Below are 24,489 nucleotides of genomic sequence, written 5' to 3'. Positions count from 1 at the left end.
AAATGAAGACTAAGCATGAAACAATGCTCAATTTAAAAGAATTTGCTTTGAACTTTTGATCTTTATTTAATGTTACTGTTAATTATGTTGTTTGTGAAACTTTTTCTCAAAGTTGCCGAAGCCTTTTCTCTTTCTTCAAAGTGTTTTGACGTTATTAAACAAGATCACCATGTATCCTTAAGCAATTTAGAACAGAAACAACAAAAAAAATTCATCATTAAATTCTTCCCTCAAGTATAATTTTTTGTATCTAAAAATTGGCAGTGCTACTCAAATCATGGTTTCTGAAGCTGATTTTGACCTCTGTAAAATTGTTGGCTAATATTCTTCCTTTAACTGTCTTAAAAATAAGTAAAAATCCACAGTTGTCCTCATTTACTAAAATGTTGAACCAAAACACAATTTTCTCTTTTTGGTCATCTATAAAAGTTCTCTCTTTACCCTCCATAAGTATTTTAGAATTGGTTTTAAGACTTATTTTTAGTAATCCTGAAAGTACGTTCATAAATCATATGGCTCTTTCTGCATTGTGTCTGATGTTGCAGACTACCTTTTTGTGTACGAGCCCTTTGAATGCTCATCTGACTTCAGTTCTGTATGAACTATAAGGTACTGGTGTTGCTTTTCTGTTAGCAATTGATGTCTTTAGCTTCTGAAAAGTCTCCAAAATAGCAAACTTGTCTGCTGGTTAGACTTCAGCTGTTTTCTTTAAGAGAAAGTGATAGTATGAAGTATCTACTTAACATTTGAGCAGTTGTTAGGGATTTGTTGCAGGGTATGTTATAGCAACACGTTTCCTAGCCTTTTCTTAGATTTTTGCATTTAATTTTGAGGAAGAGTAGCAATGTAAGCCAAAGAGGAGAACTGTCTGAAAACAAGCCAAAAACTCCCAACCTTCTCAGGAATCTTCAGTGAGAAGGTCAGCTCTTGGAGGCATCACAAGTTGCTGTTCATCATCACTTTGCCTCTTGGCCAGATTCTCCTCCGTTGCCATCTGAGCGGAAGAGAATGTTCTTCCTCCTGTGTCAGCTGGGCTATGGCAGTGCGTGCCTTTATTTTTATTCTACAGTTCAGACTTTCTGTAACAAATATGTCCTTTATGGGCTGAAGGAACACTTTGACATAAACATCAAGTCCATTTTTGTGTAATGAAGTAGAGCTTCTATATTAAAACTCTAGAATTTAAGAATTGATATGAAACTATATCAAACTAGAGATGTGCATGTTGAAGTCATGACTGACAGTGCTGCTGTCACCTGATGTACTAACAGGCAATGTGGCACTGGGTCTCCACCTTCTCTCAGGGGTGGTTGGCCCTTTGATACCTCACACATGCATTGCTACTGCTTATGTATTGTGGGGCACGGAATGGATCAGCAGATGCCCCAAGTTTGTGGTGGGCTTTTTGGTTTTGTTTTTTATTGGTTTTCTTTGGGTTTGTTTGGGTTTTTATAAGGTCGGAAGTGAGCAATTTGATCCCATGTGTTATGGGATATTTGCTTGCAGTTGGTAACATCTCAGTGGATCTCGCTGGGGTGGGAAGTGTTGGGTCTTCTGTTCTTAGGGTAAATGGATAGCAAGGTCTGTTTGGATCTGTTCCTGATGTCACATCCAAGCCAGGGTTGCATGTTGATTTTGTTTTCCTTATTCTGAACAGCCTGTTGAGCTAGCACAAAGTGAGGTCATGTTTTCTCCTGCATAGACAAGGCAGTTTTGGTATTTGAATCTTCTTTTTCTGACAACTAGAAGCTGGAGATACTGAGAAGTGCAGAGGGGGGGCAAAATAGCATCAAAAGGGACATCCCCCTCTACATGAAGACTGCCTGTGGGTAGTCAATCTTAGCAGTGCCTCTTCTAGGACTGTCAAGATGGATGTCCTTTTATTATCAGGGTGATGGGAATAGAACTGAAATTGCATTAATGGACTTGCTGGAAAATTTTTCTGATTACCAGTAGCCAGAGAGCTGTCTGGTGTTCTACCTGTGCATTTGCTGTTGTGAAGCATCCAGGGTGTCTGTAAGGTTTACTGAAAGTATTTCTGTGTTTTCTTTTCTGCCTGAAGGACTCAAAGCTGTAGATAACAGTGACTGTTACTGATCTGGAGTCAAGACTTTGAGGAACCAAGGACACTACGCTTTCAGAAAACAGTTGAGAGGATTTTACTTAGTCATTCAGCACAATAATTAAAAAAAAAAAAAAAGAGGCAATACAGATGATATGGCAAATTCAGGTGCTTCAGTGGCATAAAAATGAAGATGTGAATACAGAATTAAAATAAAACAAGTCATAAAGAGTGGAAATCAAATGCTTAAAGTCAAGAGGGAAGATTATTTCAAAGAACACATGGAAATTTAATTAGAGTGGAAACATTATCTAACTTCCATTCAGTGACTGGACTTGGAGGAAAGTTTGGGTATCTCATTGGGAAACCTTTGCATAAATACAGGTCAAGTAAAGTATGTAACCAGGACGTTGGACCATTTGCTTCCAATTGCTAAATAACATGTAAAAGAAAATCTTCATATGTAGTCACATAATAATAAATTACACTAACCTAAATAAAGTTGCTGTTGGCTCACTTGGCAGGCTGGGTGTTCTAACCCTTTGCAATTGAAAATCCTCATTCTGTCATCTTCCTCTAATATTTTCTGATCACATAAATTTCACTAGACCGACCTACGGTATTACTATTTACTGTAAGCTAAAATAGTGCTTTACATTCTTACTCTGCTCTACTTACTGTATTATTTTATACCTAGACCTATTAAAAGAGTAGGATTAACTGACCGACTGGTCCTTTGCTGAGGTTAATGCTTGCAATAACAGAGTCAATGCACATGTTTACTGCAGACTGTAGCTTGTTTTTCTGGTAGTTGGACTGCATTGACATTTTCTGTTCGCACGTGTATATTCATTTAGCATTTGCTGTGTCATCACGCTGAAAGGACCCGTGGGTTTGTTTTCTTGGGGCAATACAGAATGCCATTCAGAGATAGTCTGTGGGCTGTGTTTTCTTCAGATCATTTCTTTTGTTAAGCTCATGCCTTTTTAGAAGTCATATTGAAACCAAATTCAGTGATGGAAAACTGGTATAAACATATTCATGAAACACTTCGGAGAACTCATGGAAGCATCTTTACTTTTTCTTCCAGAAGCAATTTTTCTGTTAATGTTGAGTTTCTAAGACTTTGGTTTCAGCCTTTAGACTTCTTGTAGGATACATTAAAAAAAATTAAAAAATTCAGAGCTTGGATTGTTCACAGCTATAATATAGTAAAATGTTCTTTACTTCCTAGTCCCAGAGAGACGATACGAAGGCTTGGTTTGAGTGCCGCTCAGAGCGGAATCTATCCCAAGGAGAACTGCAGTCCATTCCCCTAGAAGCAATTTTATTTATTGCTTAGGATGAAAAATTTTGGGGAAGGGATAGCAGCTGCTCTGGGTCTCTGTATATAATTTCCAGAATATACTCTGCAGATGCTTGCCTTGGTAAACATTTTGTTGGTTGCTTTGAAAGTTTTGAATAAAAGAAGTGAGGGGGTATTGGTTGGGAGAAGCCGTCTGTCCTTACGCTGTAAGAGTTACATTGGACAGGATTCACATAATATTAACCATACCAGGGGAGGTGATGTGCAGTAGTAATCCAGTGGTTAAACTGAAGGTAGACAGTCTTTAAAATCTCCTGTTTGTCTCTCTTCAGGGGCTTCTGCTGAGGATGACTTATGGATAGTTTGTTTTGTGCTGAAAACTGAATTTTAATGGGGCAGGGAGGAATTTTTCCCGGATGCTGCTTTGGCTAAGGCAGGACAAGCTTGGGGTTTTGGGTTTGTGGGCAATTCAGGTCGCATCTCAACAAATGCTAGCGTGGGTTTAACTTCCTGGTGCTCTAGTGTGGTTGTTAATATTTACTAGCGTGCTTATTTGCAGGGGAACAGCAATTGTGAGCTGCCTCGTGAGAAGTTTTCCTTAAAGGAAACTGAAAGAGGATGCTGTGGCTCTTTATGACTAAGAGAGAGAGCTTGCCATCTGTATTCTCTTACTTATCAGTGAGTGATGAAGCGACACGATCTTAATAGTGGGATGTAGAACTTAGGGACAAGACCATTTGCAGCTGATTTGTTTCGTGATCTGATCTGTACCCTAGCTCTCCATCACTTGGAAGCAACCAAGCAATTCAGGCATTTTGAGTTATTAAGCAGACAGCTTTCCTCTGAATTAGCTTAGTTTGCAACTGTTTGCCTTGTATTGTGCCTTATTTTCTTTTCAGTTTATTCAGTGAGAGCGAAGAAGCTGGAAACATTAATGCTGGAGGAGTCACGGCCCTGTAGATATGACTGTGTCGGTGGCTGACTAATTTCATTTTGGCATCTTTTTCCAAACACACAACTGTTGTGTACAACAGATTAGAACTGAGGGATCGGACTCTCTTGGCCTAGATTTTGATGCTGACATTTCAAAAGCAGGCTGCTTTTTTGAAAGCCTTTTGGAGTTCTTCTGTGATAGAAGTATTTATTGTACTAGGTTTCTGCAGTGTCAGAGACATACTAAACCACGTTGTTGTCCAGTGAAAATGGCTGACCTAAGGAAATAAACCTGTTTGTCCTGAATGTAGTTATGGAGTGTGAGTGAAAGTAAATATCCTGCATGATAGAATTGTTTTTCTTATTCCTAGTTGATCTGTTGGGACTTCTGAAATGGCGATCTAACACGAACCTGTTGCAGCAGAATTTGAAGCAGCTGATGAAGGTCGATGGTGGTGAAGTGGTTAAGGTAACAAGTTAATTTCTTTAAAAATAAATTTGGTATCATAATTTTGCCGATACCCGTATACTGAGGAATTCATATCTTTTGTTGTGTTCCCTGCTCCCCGCCCCCCAGCCTCACTGCACACACTTGCACATTAAATAGTAACCAAGTATCTCTCAGACTTCAGGATGCTAATGCCCTTTTCCCAGCCCTCAAAGAACATTTCAGATGTTGAGTACTAGTAAAACATACGTAAATGCAAATTTCTGCAAAAATATGTAAAATGGAAATTTCTGAAAATGTAGGGTGTTTTCTTAGTGCTTCAGTCAATTTTTCTATACAGATACATGAAGGCAAAGAGTGTTTGTCTTTGCAAGATTAGAATATCTTGGAATTCTTACATGGTGATATTAAATGTATTTTTAATATATGGATGTGGAATGCAATCATACTGTGCTGCTGATTTTTTTTTTTTTTTTTTTTTAAGAAATCATTTCTCCTGAAAATATTTAGCAGAGCCAAGTTATTTACATTTGCCAAGGCCACTGAGTGATTGTAGAGACTTACATAAAGACAGATTTAGCTGTGGAAAAGAGTAGGTTGGGACTTTATTGAATGTGTAGTAATAAATCAAATCTAAAAGGGTGTCAAAAGATGGAATGTATTGGGGACAGATGACCCCTAAGGGCCTATAGTGTTGTTTCCTTACATCGGTGGATTCTAATTTGGTTAATAGAAGCCTAATGAATGCCTCATCTTGAAGTAACTTATAATATTAGCATTCTCAGATGTTTTCATTTGAGTCTGGTGAAAATAGTATCTCACATGATTTGTTTTTCAGGAAGGTTCTACCTGCTACTATTTTGTTATGGATCATTTGATAGCTAAAAACTTGACACTGATACTTGCTTCTGCCAAGCATTGTCATAGTTCTGTCATTTGTAATTTTCCCTCTTCTCCCAATGACATCAGAGAGGGTACGGCAGATTACTGCTTGATGGATGTCGGTGATTTTAGAAGCATCAGAATGCAGCACAAATGAGGTTTCAGTAAAAGCAATACCAGAGTGATTCTCCAGCTGGCACACACTCACCCCTCCCTGCGCCGTTGCAGGACTGTATGAAGTCATACTCCCTCCTCCATGTTGCATAGGGATCTAAGCAGACCTGGACTTGTGCATAGGACAGAAGAGTGAATGTTTAATATTACTCTCTTCCCCGTTTTTACTCTTTTTTTTTTTTTTTTCTTCAAGACCACTGTTTGTTATCCATCTGTTACAGCAGTGTTCAGAAAATCTTTGTGCAGACTGCTCTGTTGCATATTCGTAGTATCTAGTTTGTAACTGTTCCTTTCTATTCTTTCAGCTTTTTTGTCCTTCATATTTTTAAATAAGATACCAAATTTTCTGTTAAACTGTTCCTGTTTTTTTTTTTTTAAAAAAAACCTCCAGTAAAGTACCTCTGTTCATTTATCACTAAGTAGAGCAATCGTTCAGTGATTGACTATTTCAGTAGTGAATGGAAACTGTAAATGCGTAAATGTTATCTGCCTTTAACAGAGGCTCCGACTCCATTTGTGCGCGGAGTCTATAGGATATGAGAATGTAAACTAATAGTCTATAAATTACTCATACTGGCTTCCTACCTGAGAAATGTTTTCCTGCCACTTTATACAATAAAAGCATCTACCCTGTATTCTTCTTGCTGTTACATGAAGTCCTTACGAACAGGTTTAAAACTTCAGCCCTACTAATGAAAGCCAATATATGATGTCTAAATGTGAAACGAAGACTCAATCGGTCATGATGTGGCCTTCTAACCATCCTTTGTTTTTAAAGGGACTTACCCAGGCAATGTTTGGGATCTGAGAGTACTACTTCTCTTCAAACCAGGACAGCAACTTCTCCTGTCAAATCTCAAAACCGTGCTTTACTCTTTCCTTCCGGCCAGCTGCTGGTTAAATGTACTTTATATGCACATGTTCTTCAGTTGAATAAATGGCACTGAGAGAAGGCTATAATTTTTTTTTTTTTTTCACCCCCCAAATCCTGTAGTGAAGTTATGAGCTGGATCTCCCCCAGAACTGAAGTCCAAAATCAGCTGCAAGCATTTTGGCTTTTCTGGTTTTTCATCTGCAGATGTTAGCAGCATGAACTGTGCCTCCACACTCACTTGTTTTGAGGAAGTTTGGCATTCAGCAGTGTTTAGCAAGCTGTTAAATGGAGGTTAATTCCTGAGATTTAACTCTAGATTTAGGAGATAATCCAGGTGAGTCGCATTTGATCTGGAAGACTCATTGCATAGATGAAACTTAAGGGAGGAAGGTGGGAGGCAGGCTGTTTTTTCCATGGCTCCCACATATTATATCCCTTCATAGTTGCCATCTCAGGGAGCAGTTGCCTTCTGCTTGTTCAGACGTTCTTCCTCAACTATACCAGGTCTCGTCTACAACACACACACAAAAAAAATTACTTCATTTGAGACAGACTTGCTGGAAAAATCCCTGTTGAACTCCTTCTCTCTCTACCAAAACAAATGCAAACTGAGGCCATGATCCATCCTCGTTCCGCCTTGGAGGAGCCCATGTCGTTTTTGTGTCATCTGGTGGAAGAAAATGCTCAGACACAGAATTCCATGCTGATAAAACTGAGTGTATTGATGAGTATCTTTGATCTATGCATGTACTACTTGTCACTGGGAAGAAATACTGTAATTATACATGCATAAACCAGCTTTTATCCCTCTGCTTAACTTGGATCCCCTGACACTAATCTGCTTTTGCTTTCGTGTGTCACAGATCAGGGTGTCCAGCCAGCTGGCTAGCGAAGACTCTTCCTCTCTTACAGTGATTAGAGGCGTGTAGGTTTTGGGCTGGGGCAGAAGGTTGTGTGCTCTCCTTCCCATGCCTGCATGTATGATCTCATTTGAAATTGTGGATCTGAGTTTACGCAGTCCTGAAAAGCGATATGCTGTGCACTTAGCATTGCTCAGCTCAAAACTACTGAGGATGACTTGATTTATTTGGCATGAGACTCCATTGCTTGTCTGGTTTGTGCTCTGAAACATCAGTTTTCAGAAACTGCATGATCCTGTTGACTGTATGTTGAAAATGAGTTTTGAAGTACATTTTTGTTCATTCACTGTAATAGATTAAAACTCCTTGTTCAGGTGTACCAAGTGTGATTTTTGACTTTTTGAGTGATACGGATGTATAGATAATCAGTTTAACTACAAAATAATTTGCTGAAAACAAAAATGTTAAATCTTCCTCCTTTTGGCTAACTTTTAAAATGTCTTTACTTTTGTAAAATCTATAAATGAAAGCAAATATGTCTGTAGGAACCTGTGTGAAATCTGAATTTCATTTTTCCTGTAAAATATGATGACTTGTGTATTTATTTGTAGTTTCTTCAAGATACATTGGATGCACTTTTTAACATAATGATGGAGAACTCGGAGAGTGAGACATTTGACACGTTAGTGTTTGATGCTTTGGTAAGTTTGCATTGTGGATGGACTAAAATGGAGATACTGTAATGGTGAATAAACAAAACAAACATAGTGTAAATGCTAGAATGGAGTTTACTAATGAAAGAGATCATCTTAGCTGTTAACTATTTGTTGTTTAGTTTAAAAACTATATTTGAAGTTTCAGTTGGACTTGATCAGAGGGGGGTTGGATTGCATCGTGTCATCCTCCAAGAAAAGGTGGAAGCAATCAAGTCCAGTCACTTTAGTGGATTAACAGCTGAATTTAGGACAGAAACAGATAGTTTCTGCTTAGAACAGAAAACTTGTTCTGAATGGGAGGTTTTCACAGGAAAGGAGAATATTTAGATATTGGGAGGACAATCAAAAGCCAAAGTCTGTGTGTTTTTAATGTTACTGATGTGATTTATCTGAAAGTAAAGGTTGGTGAATGTACAAAATTAAAAGATTATTTTGAGGATAACGCAAAAATTATGCTGTTTTTTTCAGGTGTTTATCATTGGACTGATCGCTGACAGAAAATTTCAACATTTTAATCCTGTCTTGGAAACCTACATTAAGAAGCATTTCAGTGCTACTTTAGCCTACACGTAAATTTTAAAGCTTATTTTTTCTAATGTGGCTTGCATAATTTCTCCAGATAACCCACATGAACAAGTAACTGAATAATGTTAATTAAAAATTTGCCCATAGAGCTTGGGAGGGTGGGAGGTTCTTAAAGAAGACTGGAGACAGTATGTCTTTCTCTGGGATAATGGTAGTGAAACTACTACCAGTCATTTGTGAGGGAGTCTTGATTTTGTGGTGTTGAAGGAAGGGATGATTTGACGATTTCAAGAATTGTTTTGTAAGGAAAATATTCATAATCAGTTCTCAGTCATACTTGAGAAAAGAAATCATGTCCATTTAAGATGCTTCAAATACATTGTTTGGTGCATTAAATTGATCTTCTATGCTGTGTTACCTGTGTTACCGTCGCTTTGGGAGAGGAAGCAGTGAAGAACAAAAAAGCCAAAGGTCCGTTATTTTTGCTGTTTTAAGTATTTCTTGACAGTTAGGATCTTTGCTGCTGCCTCAGACTATTAATGTTGGAGGAGAAATATGTAATGGATATCTCTGCTCTGTTGGGAGGAAAAGAAATCCAAACCAGGAAACCTGCTGTGCACATTGCTGTTACGCAGTCTCTATTATGTGACCAGAAAACATTTGAGAAGTATTGATTTAAAATAGCGAAGAAGAGTTAGGCCTTTAGTTACAACTTTGATATTACGATTGCTTCAGTGCGTTACACCTGCATTACAGCCCTCATGTGAAGTGAGGAAAGGGTGAAGCGTCCTCCAGCATCTGGTTTTATTAGCAACACCTGAAGGTGGCCCTTTTGCTAGGAGGTATGGAGAGCATCCTTCCCCTCCTTAAATGCAGGGGGGCAGAAGCAGATTTAAGCTTGAGGATGCTAGAAGAGCTGAATTCTGGCTTGACTTGTGCATGACAGATCCCTGCCCTTCCCTGGCTTCTTATTGCACAAGTTTGTTTAAGCGACGAGAGGTTGCACTGATAATATCCAAGTGGTTACTTAAAATTCTTTGGCAGTTTGCTGCTATTCAAATAAATGCCCATATATCAAGATATCTGTCTACTCAATGTTATTTTCTGTTAGTGGTATATAATGTTGCACTTATTTACTTTTAGGGTGAATGTTGAAACGTACAGTGTAGCTAGGATGATTTAAAATGGAATTGCTTGTAGTTGCATTGAAATGGTGATTTATATTCATTGGAAGGGAGGTAGCTGAAATGATATTTTTAAAATTGTTTCACTTTCAAGTTTGATAGACTTTAAAATGTGGAATGAGAGAATTTCCAACTCATATACATTTTTGAGAAATAAATTTCACAAATTCTAGCCCAAAATCCACGGGAAGGCTATGTAGAGGGGAAGCCTTGTTTAATGACCCCATTTTATGTGTTTAAATTCTATCAATGTGTTCGTATATCATTTAATTATTTTTATTATTTTGATTGTTATTACTAGTTACATCTTTATAGTAGCCTATATCTGAATATCCCTCAATATCCAGCAGAAAATAAATCTTATCAAGATTTGCTGTATTGCTTGTATGTTGAATGGTGTTATAGTCTGGGGTTTTTTTTCCTCTTTTTTCTCAAGAATAAGTTGCAGCTACTTACTGGCAAAAACAAGAACATAATGAGTTTATTAGTTGCATAATTATTTTTGTTACTCAGTGGACACTACTTGGGCACGTCACTCTTCTTTAAACCTTTCAAGATTGAAATTCTTCTCTGCGAATATACTTGTAACTTGTTTATGTTTTTGTATTTAAACAGAAAACTGACTAAAGTTTTAAAAACGTACGTGGATAATGCTGAGAAGTGTGGTATCACTGATCAGCTCTTTAAAGCTATGAAAGCTTTGGAGTACATCTTCAAGTTCATAGTCCGGTCCAGGATATTGTTCAATCAGTAAGTACAGTCAATGCTGAAACCTCCTGTAATTCCCACCGCCAATATTGTTCCAAAAGTGTCAATGTTTTGTAACGCCACAAGTTAAAAGTTGCTCGATATTCTGCTGTTTTAGAAATACCTTAAATTGTTAGAACTTACTTCAGGAGACAGCTACTCCCTAGGAGCAAGTCAGATTTCCTTAACAGGGATGTGTATTTGAAGTAGCAGTGCACTGCTAAGATCATGATGTGTTTCAGCTCTTGATAATTTAGGTCTCTGAACAAATAAAGCTTGCCACTCTTTGGGAAACTCTTATTAATTACTGTCTGGTATCGTGACTGAATTGCTGAAGGTACCGAGCAGCCGTACTACCCTGTCCCTCATCCAGGCCTGGGCTTTGCTGGTGGCTTTCCTCAGATGTCTGCAAAAGTCCGGGAAGACTAAAGTATTAAAAACTTTGCAGGAAAGGAAAGGAACGGAACGGCTTTTCTGGATGGGAAAGGTGACATTTGTCCTTGTATGGTGCTTGCAGGGCTCAGGGAGAAGCCGTGGTTTACAGATGACTGTATTCGTAGGCCAGACATGGAGGGGGAAGAGAGTCAGAGTAGACAAGGGAAAAGGAGTATGAGATGCACCTTTTTTGGCACGCCGCCTTGTAAAAACACAAGTGTCGTTGGCATTAAACCTCCAACAGCTCTGAGTCCCCCAGCCCCCCACTTGTGAGAACAGAAAGACCATTGGTGGTTGGTTTGTAGGGCCCTGCAGTCTCCATAGGTTTCAGTGAGCAGGGTGGGAAAGCAGGGAGAAAGAAGGGCTGTGGAAATCCTCTCCTCGAGCGGGATAGTATTTTTGGTAGGAGAATCATTTGAGTTTCTATAAAGGGTCTTTGCCTGCCTGCCGGGGGGGACGTTTTGTGCTCCCCACTCGACCTCCTGCATGGTGAACTGCAGAGACTCACTGGCGTTGTCTGCAGCGGGCGTCCATCCTTACAGTCAAGCATAAATAATTATTTTAAGTTAACTTGGAAGTCATTACTGTGTTTTATACATGAAATACTAAAAAAGTTGTAAAACAAGTTGATGATGTATTCGTGATATATTTGTCTTCATTTAGATTCAATCCTTTTACTACTTGTTAGCGACGGTAACAACCTTATTACAAGGGATTTATGTAGAGCCCTGAAGTTCGCAACTCCTCCAACCTTTCTCTAAATTAGAGACTGTAATTTATTTCTGTAGGAGCCTTGCTGTGAGATTCATAAAATACTGAATGTCACTTAGACTGTTGCAGGTCCTACAAATCACTTTAAAACAGAAAAAAATAATTATCTCTTGCTGCAGATTAGATTTTCAGACAGTATGACCGTCTAGTGTTGGCCAGTGGATTTCCTCGTGCTAAGCACCAATTCACAGTTCTTTAGCATTGGGAAGACACAGCTCTCAATGACAAGGGATTAATCAGTGAAGCTACTGAATGCTGAATGACACCATGATTTGTTCTGCTGTAAGACTTAAATCCTGCCTGAGGTGTGTGATTTGAAGTGATTGTAATGCAGAAGTGTAGCAGTGTTCTGAAAGAGCTTTAGTGTTTTACTGAGAAAGCGCAATAAGCAAGCAGAATCTTTTATTAAAAAATATTACGTATTTTTAACTTTAGTAATATGGTCGTGGACTGAATATATGGAGCACTTTAGTAGTGTGATTGCAGCAAGCTTCAGTTCTGGATAAACACATAGAAGCCTGGTTCATCTAGTTAAAGCCTGGTGGCAATCTATTTGTTCAGTCTATCAAGGTTTATAAAGGCAAAATATTATAAGTGAACTCTAGAAATATCTTTATTTGGTTTACTCAGTAATGACCCCAGTGGTTATATTGCATTTACAAAGTCTTAAAATTTTGAAGGCAGTGCTAGAAGGGTCAACTTTGGTGTAATCCTGTTTTTTTTCGTAGCTGCGGTGTTTTTGTGTATTGTTGGGTGTATTAAATAAATAGACGTTAATAACTGACAGTAGAAACACATTTGTGACTCACTTGTTTATTTTTATTATTTCATTTTTGAAGCGCAAAGCTTTTTGTCTGAAGCAGTTTGATTTATTGGACTGTCGAGTTTAGTTACTCTTTATGTTGGTATTAGTTTCACCTCTCTAATCTGTTCAGGGGGACACTGAAATCCATTATTGAAATTGGGAGTTAACAAGTAATTTGTCCTGCATAACCCCTAGTTTTTGCCTAAAAGGGGAACAGAAGTTTGCACAGCAAAATAACACAATTTCATATTTTTTCTGTAGCATTCATTTCCCCTGTGTACTGGCTAAATAGGGTTTTTTTAATATCTGTAGCTCCCAAAGGTTTACGAACGCAGCATTAAAAATGATACACATTAGTTTCGATGTAAAGCAGCAAGAATGTTCTGAACTCCATGTTTCTCTTAAGATAAGCCCCTTTCCTTCTGTAATGGGTGGCCCATCATGATGCCTGCAAACATAAAGAAATCCTACTGTGACTGTATGTATAAAAGGGTGCAGTGCCCTTTGTGAGCTGCTGACCACGTTCAAGACCTTCTAACTGGGTTTAACCCTAGAAGAAAGTGGAGGAAAATAGAGAGGACTTGAACTCTTGCTGGGAGCTGCTCTAACGGGTGGTGGTGCACAGTGTTTGGGTGAGCTCAGGGTCGGAGCTAGTGGAGCCAAGGAGGGCTTTGGAAGCCCCATTGCTGTTGGATGAGGCTCTTGGAGGCAATCAAGCTGACCGGGTAAGCATGGTGTTTTAGTTGGGGAAGAAGCCCCACCTGATGTTTATAAACACCCCTGTCTAGGTTTGACCTGGATGCCAGATTTTCCTGGGCTTTTTTTAAGCACTGATCATCTTTTTTTTTTTTTTTTTTTCTTTTCTTTCCTGGGGTCATGTTAAGTCTGTATAGCTGAGGTTCGAGAAATGTATTTCCAGCAGCCCTTATGTAGGCGAGTTGTGCATATTGCCGAAGGGAAGAAAAGAATTTTAAAGGATTTATGTGGAGCTAGTGGTCTTCTCCACCTCCCTTTTCATTTCGTAGTGAGAATTATCTCATCCTACACCTGAAGCAGAGATCATTCTGCATTTAAAATATTCAAGAGAGTTTCAGGAACATTCATTCCTGTGCTGTATTGAACCAGCAGACCAAGGTCTTCAGCTTGGCTGTATGTTTTTTGCCTTTGGTGTTGCTCAGGCATCTGAGGGCAGCTTTTATCTCCCTGAAAGCATCTGGCAGAGAGAGAGGGGTTCCTTTTGGGCAGATCAGCTCTCAAAACTCCTGCCTGAAGGCAGAGGGACCTGCCCTATGGGCTTTAGTTGTGGATTAGTTGTTCTTCTGCGGCAGCTGTACTGACGAAACAGAGCCTTAACTAGTTTAGCGTTAGGGAGCCAGAAAGTAGAGGTGAAATGCATTTTAACTTTAGTGCTCACTTCCTATGGAAAAAAAGGGTGTTGTTTTTTAAGCAAATAGTGGCTTGATAGGCTTTCTCTTTCACAGAGTTTAAAGTCACCGACCTTAGGCCACTGGTAGATTTTAATGATAGCTGGCAAGTTGTCTGGATGCTTTCTGGCTTCCTCATCAGAGAGCTGCTTGGCATCAGTCCTCCCAGACATCTGCTAGCTCTTGTGCGGAGTGAAGGGACTCTGCCCACTGCCGCGTGGGCACGTGGAACTGGGTCACCGCTGAGGGATTCGCCATGACTTGAAGGCGTAAAAAACAATACTGAATGTGGCACTTTACATAGGAAGCTTCAGAATAAATATCTGTTGTTCCTGCTGGCCCAGCCCAGTCAGTCTGTCTTGTCTTTGGTTTTTTGTGAAAGAGAATTCTTGGTTCAGTGAAAAAACTTGTAGAGATTCTTTTTTAAAAAAAAAGAAAGTAATACAACCCATTGTCATCTGAAATTTGAAGAGATTTTTTTCAAAATGCATTTCCATTTTGGTTGGATTGTGCTTATGAAACCTAATTATTTTTCAGACTTTATGAAAACAAAGGAGAAGCAGACTTCAGGGAATCTCTGCTGCAGCTCTTTAAGTCCATCAATGAGATGATGAGCAGCATCTCTGATCAAACTGTCATAGTGAAGGTATGTACTTCACAGGTCTCTATCTTGGCTTTAATTTTGCATCCTAAACCACAGCTAGGCAGCTGATGAAGTGTATGCTTGTGTTTGTCCCCAAAAGCATACTTTACCTCAGACATGGTTCGTTCTTAGTGCTTCTAATGAAGGGTTTGTGACTATATAAAGAATCTGCTTCAAACAAGTAAGTTTATGTACATTGCTGCAAATATCTCGCTTTTCTTTTTTAAGAGAACTTAGGGGGTAAGTGATGTTTACCTTATTTAACTTCTATAACCTTAAGTTTAAAGGTGGTTTTGAGGCATTATCTTCAAGATGCTGATGACAACGTAGATCCTTGTATTCTGGTGCACTTATTTATATCCCAGGCTGTTCAGGAACTTCAGTGTAGTATCTTAAGCCCTAGTACAGGCTTTTAAGGGTAAATCAGTAGCGAGTCAGACTGCAAACTTCACCCCTCACCCCTTTAGATGGTAGCTGCTTTGGGTAGCATTGGCTGGCTCATGGAATTGGGAGTTGCCTCAAATGAACGTGGCCATTGATAGTGCAGAGCAGAAGCATTGAATTACAGGACAGGTAGATTTTTGTATCCAGAGGACTCTGAGGTCATGGTACCAATACCGGTCTCGTGTTCCGTTAGTAAATCTCTTTCACCATGGAAAAGTACAGAGACCGTCTTAAACACGTGCTTGATAAGCTACAGCTTGAAGTTCTCCTTGTGATTCTGAATAGAAAATTTATAAAAGGACATAACTCTTGACCTAGCTGTTCTGAATCAGTTGAAAGACGACGATCAGAAAGTGGGTAAGAATTGGGGTTGAATTTGGGGACAGTTTGACAGTATGACTCCTCCTGCTCAGATGTGCAGTGGTTGTGCATTAGAGGAAATTTTTTTTTTATAGCAGCTGGCAGGCAAAGACAGACAGTGGCAAAGTACTGTGCCAGTGTAAGAGGTTCCTCTTGAAGGGAGCTGGAAAAGTACAGCAGGAAAACACCAAAGTCAAAGACACCGGTCCTTTGTAGCTGAGTGCATGCAGGTCTTAGGCTAGTAATACCATGCTGAGCACACAGCAAAAATAGATAGTGGGGATAAAGCTGCCGAGTTCGAATATTTTAGGCAGAGAGACTGAGACTGTATCATCTGATAACAAAATAGGGATATTACATGCTTCAAGAAAGCTGTATTTTCTTTCCATTGACAAAGCATCTATCCTGAATGGAAATTGGTAAGTTTGAGTCAGTGACTCAGTGTGTGCTATCTGGTGTTTTACAAATAGGATATTTTCAGATACGAGGATTGAATGTAAGATTTATTTTCCCGTTTGTGAGGCCTACTTCAGGAAGGCAGATGAATATGAACTTTTTTCTTTTTCAACAGTTTATGCCTTGGAAAAAAAAAATAATTAAAAATACCGCAAAAAAATAGATGTGGTTGTCCTCACCTGAGATGCAGGAAAAGAAGACAAGCTTCCTAGCAAAGGCTAGAGAGATCACACTACAGCAGTGTCTGTCCTGGTCTATGCATTGTTCCACATCCACATCTCTGCAAACTTGGGTAGAGCATATCTGCTGTCTGCATTTGGCTACGTGAAGTGTGCTGGGAGATGAAGCATTGACGGATGAGCCAGTGCGGGGCTGTCCGAGAAGTGTGCTTGTGGATGCCTTTCTGAAGCCTTGACAACCTTCATTTACTATTCATTGCTTTCATCTCCTTTGGACTCTTAATTACTTAGCTCTTAGAGTGCATAATTGTTAGTATTGGCTTTTTGCAGCTTGTGAGATTGCTTTTATTATTTTCAAATACCCGCTGAAGCACTACAGTTTTTTCAGTAGCTCGAAATATGTGGTTCTATTACAAAGAATAAAATTATTGAATAGGTGGATAAATGTGGGATTTTTTTTTTTTTTTTTTGAAAGTGTGTGAGCATGGCTTCTGTGAATGTGCCTGACAAAGCTGTTTGTTTGAAGTCCTGGGAGGGTGTCAGTAACTGTGTGAAGTGGTCATGGCATGACAGGCTTCATTCAGCATCTTTATTAGTGATCTGGAGTTACCATGTGAGTGGTGAGGAGCATCAGAGGGACCTCACAAAACGGAGTGGGCTGAAAGGTGAGCTTCAAGGTAGACAAATGTAAGGCAGTGCATCTCAGGAAGAGTAAATTAATCCCTGTCTGATGGTCAACTTGAAGCTGGCAGCTGCATTTTGGGGAGGATGCCTTGGAGTCATAATTGACAGCTCTGTGGGGTCATCGGTTCCCTGTGCAGTGGCAGGTGAAGAAGCAACAGGGTGTTGGGTGTCAGTCAGAGGGATAATGAGAAGGTGGCAGGGCTGTCATTTTGTGGTTAGATACCCTTGGTGCATCTGCATCTTGCGTGCCAGGAGCTGTTCTGGTCTGTGTACCTCAGGAAATAGTTATGGGGTACGGAGAACCGGAGTTGGGAACGTGCGCCTTCCTGCCGGGCGAGCATGGGTGAAACTCTTCTGCACCAAATCCCATGGTACAAGAAAGAGGATGCACTCATGGACATCAGTAGGAGATCAGTTTAAAACAAGTAAAGAAATATTTTTCGTTTCTGAAGCTTGCTGTCACAAGGGGTTATAGAGGCAGACAGTGTCAGCAGGCCCAGAAAGAGGTTAGGCAGATTTGCAGACCGTAGGTCCACAGATGTTCTGAAAGAACGGGTGGAACCATAGGTCTGTAGATGTTCTGAAAGAACGGGTGGAGATACAGCCTCTGAAGGGTGCTGGGGAGCCAGGAGGGGAATGGACCACAGAAACTGTCAATGGCATCTCCTGTGGCCACTCTTGGAGACTTAAGTGCTGGGCTACACAAACAGGTGGTGTGACACAGAGACCGTTTCTCGTGCTGTTGGATGCTCTGCTGAAGTTTTGTAGAAACCTAATGAAAGTAGGCAGATAAGTTGCTAGGTCCCTGTGTTCTGCAGTTAAGATCAGCAGATCTAACTGTAGCAGTTTCAGGATTTTTTACTGTTTTTAATACATATTGGGGAAGCTAAATAAGTGTATACAAAATAAGTCTGTTTGGAGAGATAAGAAGTTGAAAAGACCTACATAGAAAATTAAGGTGCTTCACTTTGAGAGACAGATGCTTAATTCACACATTTGAATATTTCTATTTCTCCTTGCAAAAATTGTAATCTGTCTTGATAGTTTATCAACATGAAGCAGAACTGCCACTGGAAAGTTTTTCTGAAACGTTCACAACTTTTCCCTTTGGGCTGGCTATACTGATTTTTTTTTTTTTTCCTTTCCCCCCCCCAGCCTATTTGTTAAGAGGGTAGCCTTCAAGCTGACACTGTGCAGGGGAGAATGAATGACTGCAGTCTTATGTTCTTAGCAAGAATTACTCTTTATCTATTCAAATATTTATGTCCTTGTCGAAGCTGACGAGCTGTTTCTGACTGTAGCTCAGATCTTCAGTTACTTAATGTTTTGCATTTAAATTGCCCTCTTTTTTTTTTATTTGAATTTTTCAAGGCTTTTGGTACATTTTAAAAAAAGTAGTTTCTTCAAAAGAACACTGTATGAATTGTACAAGGATTTAAGGTTGTAAAGCACAAAAAGAGACTTTGAATTTGTACCTCTTTTAGGATTATGGTTATTAAAAATGTCTTAGGGTAGGGGAAAATTTGTATATGTGGCTGCTTTGCAAACCTGAGTTCAGTTTCAGCCTTTAAGGAAACAAAATTAAGAATATTTTCTGTGGAGGGCATATTAGAAGTGGTACTTAGCAGTTTTGCTGCCTGCAAGTAGGTATAACTGCACGCAGCATTGATTAAGTTTATCTCAAGACTTACAAGGAAAAAAACCCAACAAACAAAAGAGCAAAAGCCCTGTCTGTCTGCAAAATCCTCTGCTGCACCAACGTCAGGCTTTGCATTGCTGAGGATGCTTTGCCTCCCAGTCTGATGGCTGGGAAGGGCGTCAGCCTGGTCTTCTGCACAAGGTCCTCCAAGAAGCCTTGAGGTTGGCCTGGAATTCGGGAGAGGCATGTCTCTGTCAGCGGTCTGTCCTTCACTGCTTCAGAGGAGGAGGCTCTGAAGGTGACCCCAGTGCTGGCCCCGCTGTGTCGGTCCAGTCAGTGGTCACGTTGTGGCCAAAGAACTGATCACCCAGTCCTTATTGCAGATGTTTGTAGTGGCTGGCTTAGTATATGCGTGGAAAAAAACTGTATTTTTTTTTTTTTTCAGAGCATAAAGGTCTGTTTGCTTTTGTGAGCTTTTGGTGTTGCAAAAACCAATTTAAAAACATTATTAAAAGTTTATTTTGAATTTGTGGTGCTTCAGTTATGTATTTTTACAGTAAATAGATAAAAATCCATATATTCTTGGAGCACAATTTGAGCAGAGCTTTACTAGCATTTATAGCTCTCAGTGGATTCAGATGTATTGCAATCAAAACATTAGGTGTAAAAATGAATTAGGAACATACTCATCCTAGTCTGTAAAGGCAGCAGCAGTCAATCCTATAGGTTTGAATTTGAACAGCTATTCAATCCTGTGAGTTTGAATTTGGACAGCTAGTATGGTATAGATTACAGCGTTGAAAACAATGCAGAGTTTGTTTTTCACAGTTAGTTACTTAAATATAACTGAGGTTCTTCTTGTGTGTGTGAGTGTTGACTGCAGCAGAGGCAGGCTGCCTTGTATGCTTAACTTTTTTTTGTTTGTTTGGGGTTTTTTTAAGGTGTGCTGTTGTCCAAACTGGAGAGGGAAATTCAGGGACTTGAGCTGACAGATATTTTGGCCATCCTCTTAGTAAGAAAATACTTTCTTGCATGATGAGTGGTAGTGAGCTGCAGTTTGAGATGCAGAGAGATTAAACTTTGTTTTTCAAGTATCAGTTTGATTTTAAGAATTACTTGATTAAATAGGGTGTGCAGCATTTGGTGCATACACATATTTTTAATGGATAACAAGTGTAGTGAGCTTTCCTGATTTTATTTCTGTTTTCTGCTAATTGGTGAATGATAATTATTTCCTTAACCTTTTACTGTTTAAGTGTGAGCTCAGCTGAAGCCTAGCATCACGTTTCAAGTTTAGATAAAAATGCAAATGTTTCCTAGTAATTTATTCTTGCATCTCTTTGAAACAAGGGCAGTTGAGCCAGCTGCATCGAATTTATGAGGACTGTCTGATTTAAGCTGTGTTTGTGTGAGGGAGCTGAACTATTCTCAGCAGGGTTCTTGCAGTTTGCTCTAATGTTTGCTGTTATGCGTGACTTTGTACTGCTGTTCTGGATGACTGAAAAAAGATAGGCTGGTAGCCGAGTTAGTTCTCTGTGCTTTAAATGATCTTGATAAAGTAGGTGTGTATATAAAATTATCCTGTAATGTGACCACAGAGAGCCAGGGCGGAAGACGATAATGCTCCACTAATGTGAATTCTCTTGTGTGTGTGGTTTTCTAATAATCCTTGTCACTTTTAACACGATGCATATTTCTCAGTATCTGTACCATACTTTTTCCTACTCTAATATTAAGCATTTATTGCTAAAGCCACAGAAAAGTATTTAAGTGAAGACAGGAAAATGCATTACAAGATGCTGAGGTACTTCGGAAGAAAACAAGACTGCATTCGTCTGCAGGGCTTTTCCAGCAGCCTGAATACTTTATAACCATCACTTAAAATTAGTTGAGTAACAAAATGCAACCATGGACTGAGGTTTCTTTGTCTTTTAGAACCTATATGGGAAAGTCTGTTGTTACACTGGCAACAAGTACAATAAACTCTGGAAAAAGTGCAGTGCCGCTTTCCTTGTGATCCTGCTTTGTGCTATTTTACACCAAATTTTATGTCAGTGGCGCTACTTCAGTTGTGATTTGGAACTAGTGACTGCTGTAGACTGGGACAATTCAAAAATAGTGTTTAGGCCTTCCTGGAAATTGTTTTATCCGGTTGCTGACGGAGCTTAATTTGGCTGGGTTGATGAGTTTTGTAGAATGGCGTCCGGGAGGATGCTTGTGTGGAAGGTAGGTGCTTTGTGTTGAATAACACAAAAGATGAAAATTGTCATTAAAATCATGTACGAATTGAGTCAGGTAAAACAAATTTATTGCTTCATCAAACAAAAGAGTTCATAAGAATATACTATATTTGGCAAAGACATTTTATGCTTAAATTTGAGACGAGGTGTTCTGTTTGAAATGAATGATTTTGAAAAGGACATTTTTAAATTAGATGTTTTTGCTTTTATGTAGTACAAAGAAATCAACTTAAATCCTAGACAAAACCGGTAGTATACTATTCAGAATACATTTTGTTTAATAATTTGCAAACGTCATTTGTTCAGTCTAATGACATCCTTAAGTCAGTATTACAGTTTTCTTAAACTGTGACTGCAAAGAAGCTTTTATTACTGTGTTGTTTTGGGGTTTTTTTGCCATTCCTTGTCAGTATAAACCCTGGAATGGAATAAAAGTTAAAATTTTCTGTTGTTGCAAGACTGCTTTGCTGTAACCTGTACTGCTTTGTTTTCATTTACCAGTGACCAGTTTTATTTTCACAGTAGTAATTTCTGTTTTGTATTAATGAAGAGATTGCTCAATACTCTCAACTGTGTACTAAACAAAATTGCATTAATAAAACTCCCATTGTTTATCTCTGTTATCCAAAATTATATCAGACATGACTTTAAGCTACTTAGCAAGGCTACCCTATCTTATTTTAGCGTGCTTTGGTGTGACAATGAAGTGTTTCTGCAGACAATTCATTTTCTGTGGAGTGGTAGAAGGATGCTACGGTACAATATGGTGCCATAGTTTTGGTCCCCTTCTAGTCTAACGTTGTGTTAGTACATCAGCGTGGTAGTTCAGCTGTGGTAAAATAGAATTTTTGTGTTAGGGGAGTATAATTTTTCTTATTCCACAAGCCTTCAGATATACTAATGGCTACCAGACGTGACAAAGTAATGAAGATGCTTACAAGCAGTGCTCGCTGAACGCACAGACTGCAACGTTGACATATTTAAGATACGTCTTCAAATGACATGAAATACGCTGTAATTGTACTGATCTTGTAATGCTTCTTCATCATGTTTCTGAGCATAGGCGCTTCTGTGTAGATGTGTTCTGCATGGTTTGCTATTACCTTGGATTGGCAGTGTTTGAAACAATAATCTACGTGGCTTCTCAGAAGGTGGACTAGATGACTTTGGGCATTGGTGACCAAATGCTTAAGGTAATGCTGCTTTCCAGGAATGGAGCCAACTCCAGCTGACTCCAAGGTTTGCAGAAATGGACTCCACTGAGAAGTGTTAGTCTGTCTTTTGTCTTTTCCCGACTTAAAAGTAGGGAGGGCTTGAAGGGAGCTGGGGTCGGAGGACAGGCTTACACCATGTCCGAGAGAAAACCTTTAGGAGCGAAGAGGGATTCAGATTGCCGGGGTCTGCTGGGAGCCTCAAAACTTAAAGCTGAGGTGCTCACATTTGCCTAACGACATGAAGAAAGGTGTGTATCTGCCGCCTTCAACTTCTTGAACTTTCAGATCTGAGGAATGTTCTGGTTTTTCTCCTGGTAGGTCCCATTCCTTACCCATTCTTGTCTCATTAAACCTGTCCTGAAATGAACCATCAGGCAAAAGAAAAAGCCGTGGCAGCGTGGGCACTGCAATGGACCCTTCACTGATGTTCAGAGGGACCACCGTTAGAAATAACACCTCTGTTGCACTTGGTCTTGGCTAGTCTGACCTTCTTACCATATCTGACGGGTTTTTTCCTCCAAGTAATCTTTGGTACAGGCCATCACTGAGTTTGTTTCTTCGGCATGAAACTCCCCCTGTGTTATTTAGCTGCTACCTCTAAAGAAGTTTAGGAAAGTACAATTAGCTGTTAAGTTAATTGTACTTAAGCGCATCAATTAATTTATCTTAAAGGTTGCAAAGGATGACTGCCCTAGATAAAGAGGTGGTTGTGATGATTTAGGGAATAAGTTGCAATTACTCTGTGGAACGATGAAACCTAGGAATTTCGTCCTCTGTGTTGGCTGTGCAGAGAACTGTGACCATCAATTACTGGTTAATTTAGTCTATTTAAGGGAAAGCTTTGACTTTTCTGGACCTTATTATTTTCACTTAGTGAGTTTTATTTCTTCACGTACTTAATTGCCTTTTTTAATAGTTTAGAAGGGTATCCTTGAAGGGCTACGCTCATCGACTGAGCTGTTCAATAGGTCGTGTTGGCAGCTGGTTCATGTAGTAAGTGTTGGTTACTGGGTCTTTTCATAAGTATGTACTTTGGCTGTGGTGTAATAGCTTTTATACGTGGCTATGGTATTCATAAAGGGGAAATAAACACCTTTTTGTGTAAACGCACAGCTGTGGGTATGGTTGTGCGTGGTAGGGAAAGGGAGAAGGCAGGGATGAGGCACGATACTGAGAGCTGTTTTGAGTGAGCTCTCTGGCTGACATGCACTTGTTGATGTCATGCCGATCCTTGACTCGCATGTGAATCACATCCCAGGAAAAAAAAACTCCAGTAATACCCTACAGTCAATATAACAGGAGCGTACAAGGAAATTTAACTCAGTAACAGGGAAAATATATCCATTATTCATAGGATGCACTGTTTTGTTTCTGCTTTCTCTCCTTTTTATTCTTCCCCCTTGCTAGTTTGTGTTCTTTGTAGTACTTTAAATGAATGATTTTGTAACTTGATAAGGGTAGTAATAATCTGTCACTTGTTTTCCACAAAGGGAGAAGCCCCTTTGGGCAGTAAAATTTTTATTGCAGCCCAGCTTGAAACTCTGCATAATTATTGCCTAAGTATGTGAGACTGGTATTTCCAGTATATCTAATGTGATCACATGGCAATTATTGCAAAAACCTGTTTGATTAAAACTCAAAGAATTAAGGTTCTTCATTATTGTTTTCTCTAATGCAGTTCTTGAATTTCCAAGTGTCTTGAGAATCACTGTGTAACTATGAAATTAAGCCTTTGATTTAGTTTCCCATGTACTTCTTGCAGAGGTGAGGAATTTGAACCTTTGTCCACTGCTGATCAGGAGTGGAAAGTAATCTAACTTATTTCTTTCAATGGAAAAAATCCAAAACAGATTGCTTGCTTGTTTTTTTTTCTTTTCGATGTTATATGAAAAGATGAGAACAGGCTTTTTATCTGCTGAATTTAATATTCCTCGCTTATGTATTCCAGTATCCTGGGAATAACCAGCATTGCAATTGTGCTACCGCAAACAAAAGATCTACTTTCAGCTGCAGCTTCTAACAGAGTAAAATCTGTAGCGAGAGTGGCCCTGTTATGAGAGTTGATATCAACAAAAAGTTATTTTAGTAGACTTTTGGTTTATGCAGATTTAATCGTGGGGCTGCAGAGCCTACTTGTCTGATCATACTGTCTGTCATATAATTGAGTCAGTTGAGATTGGAAATTGGGAAATAGACTTCCACAATTTTCTTTAAATTTAAAGATATTAAAATTTAATCGGTTTGTGCATAAAGTAGAACCTAAATGGCTGATAATTGTTGTAACGACAGGCTTTAAATTGATGTTGTAAATAGTTTCACCTGATAGTACTTCATTTAAGCCGTTAAAGTGTTAATTTTAATGATTGTACTAGCACAGTGTGAAATGTTAATTCACGATATAAAATGCAAGCTCTTTTTTAGTACGTGTTACTAAACATTTATTGCTCTACGCATTTGAATGATAAGCAAATAAAAACACAGCGA

At 39.1% G+C, this 24,489-nt stretch overlaps 1 protein-coding gene across 3 annotated transcripts in view; it reads left to right on the top strand.

The window, feature by feature from the left end:
- DOCK1 (dedicator of cytokinesis 1) overlaps positions 1–24,489 on the top strand; it is a 306,953-nt gene that overhangs the window by 54,387 nt on the left and 228,077 nt on the right. For all 3 annotated transcript variants that reach the window (XM_075757636.1, XM_075757638.1, XM_075757637.1), the window contains 5 exons: positions 4,673–4,770; positions 8,151–8,240; positions 8,724–8,824; positions 10,580–10,714; positions 14,684–14,792. In XM_075757636.1, the coding sequence (XP_075613751.1) occupies positions 4,673–4,770; positions 8,151–8,240; positions 8,724–8,824; positions 10,580–10,714; positions 14,684–14,792 (533 nt within the window). The remainder of the gene's footprint in view (positions 1–4,672; positions 4,771–8,150; positions 8,241–8,723; positions 8,825–10,579; positions 10,715–14,683; positions 14,793–24,489) is intronic.

Source organism: Balearica regulorum, chromosome 7 (genome assembly GCF_011004875.1).
Source record: "Balearica regulorum gibbericeps isolate bBalReg1 chromosome 7, bBalReg1.pri, whole genome shotgun sequence".
Lineage (NCBI taxonomy): Eukaryota > Metazoa > Chordata > Aves > Gruiformes > Gruidae > Balearica > Balearica regulorum.
Note: the sequence above shows the minus strand (reverse complement) of the source record. Positions and strands in the feature narration are given on the sequence as shown.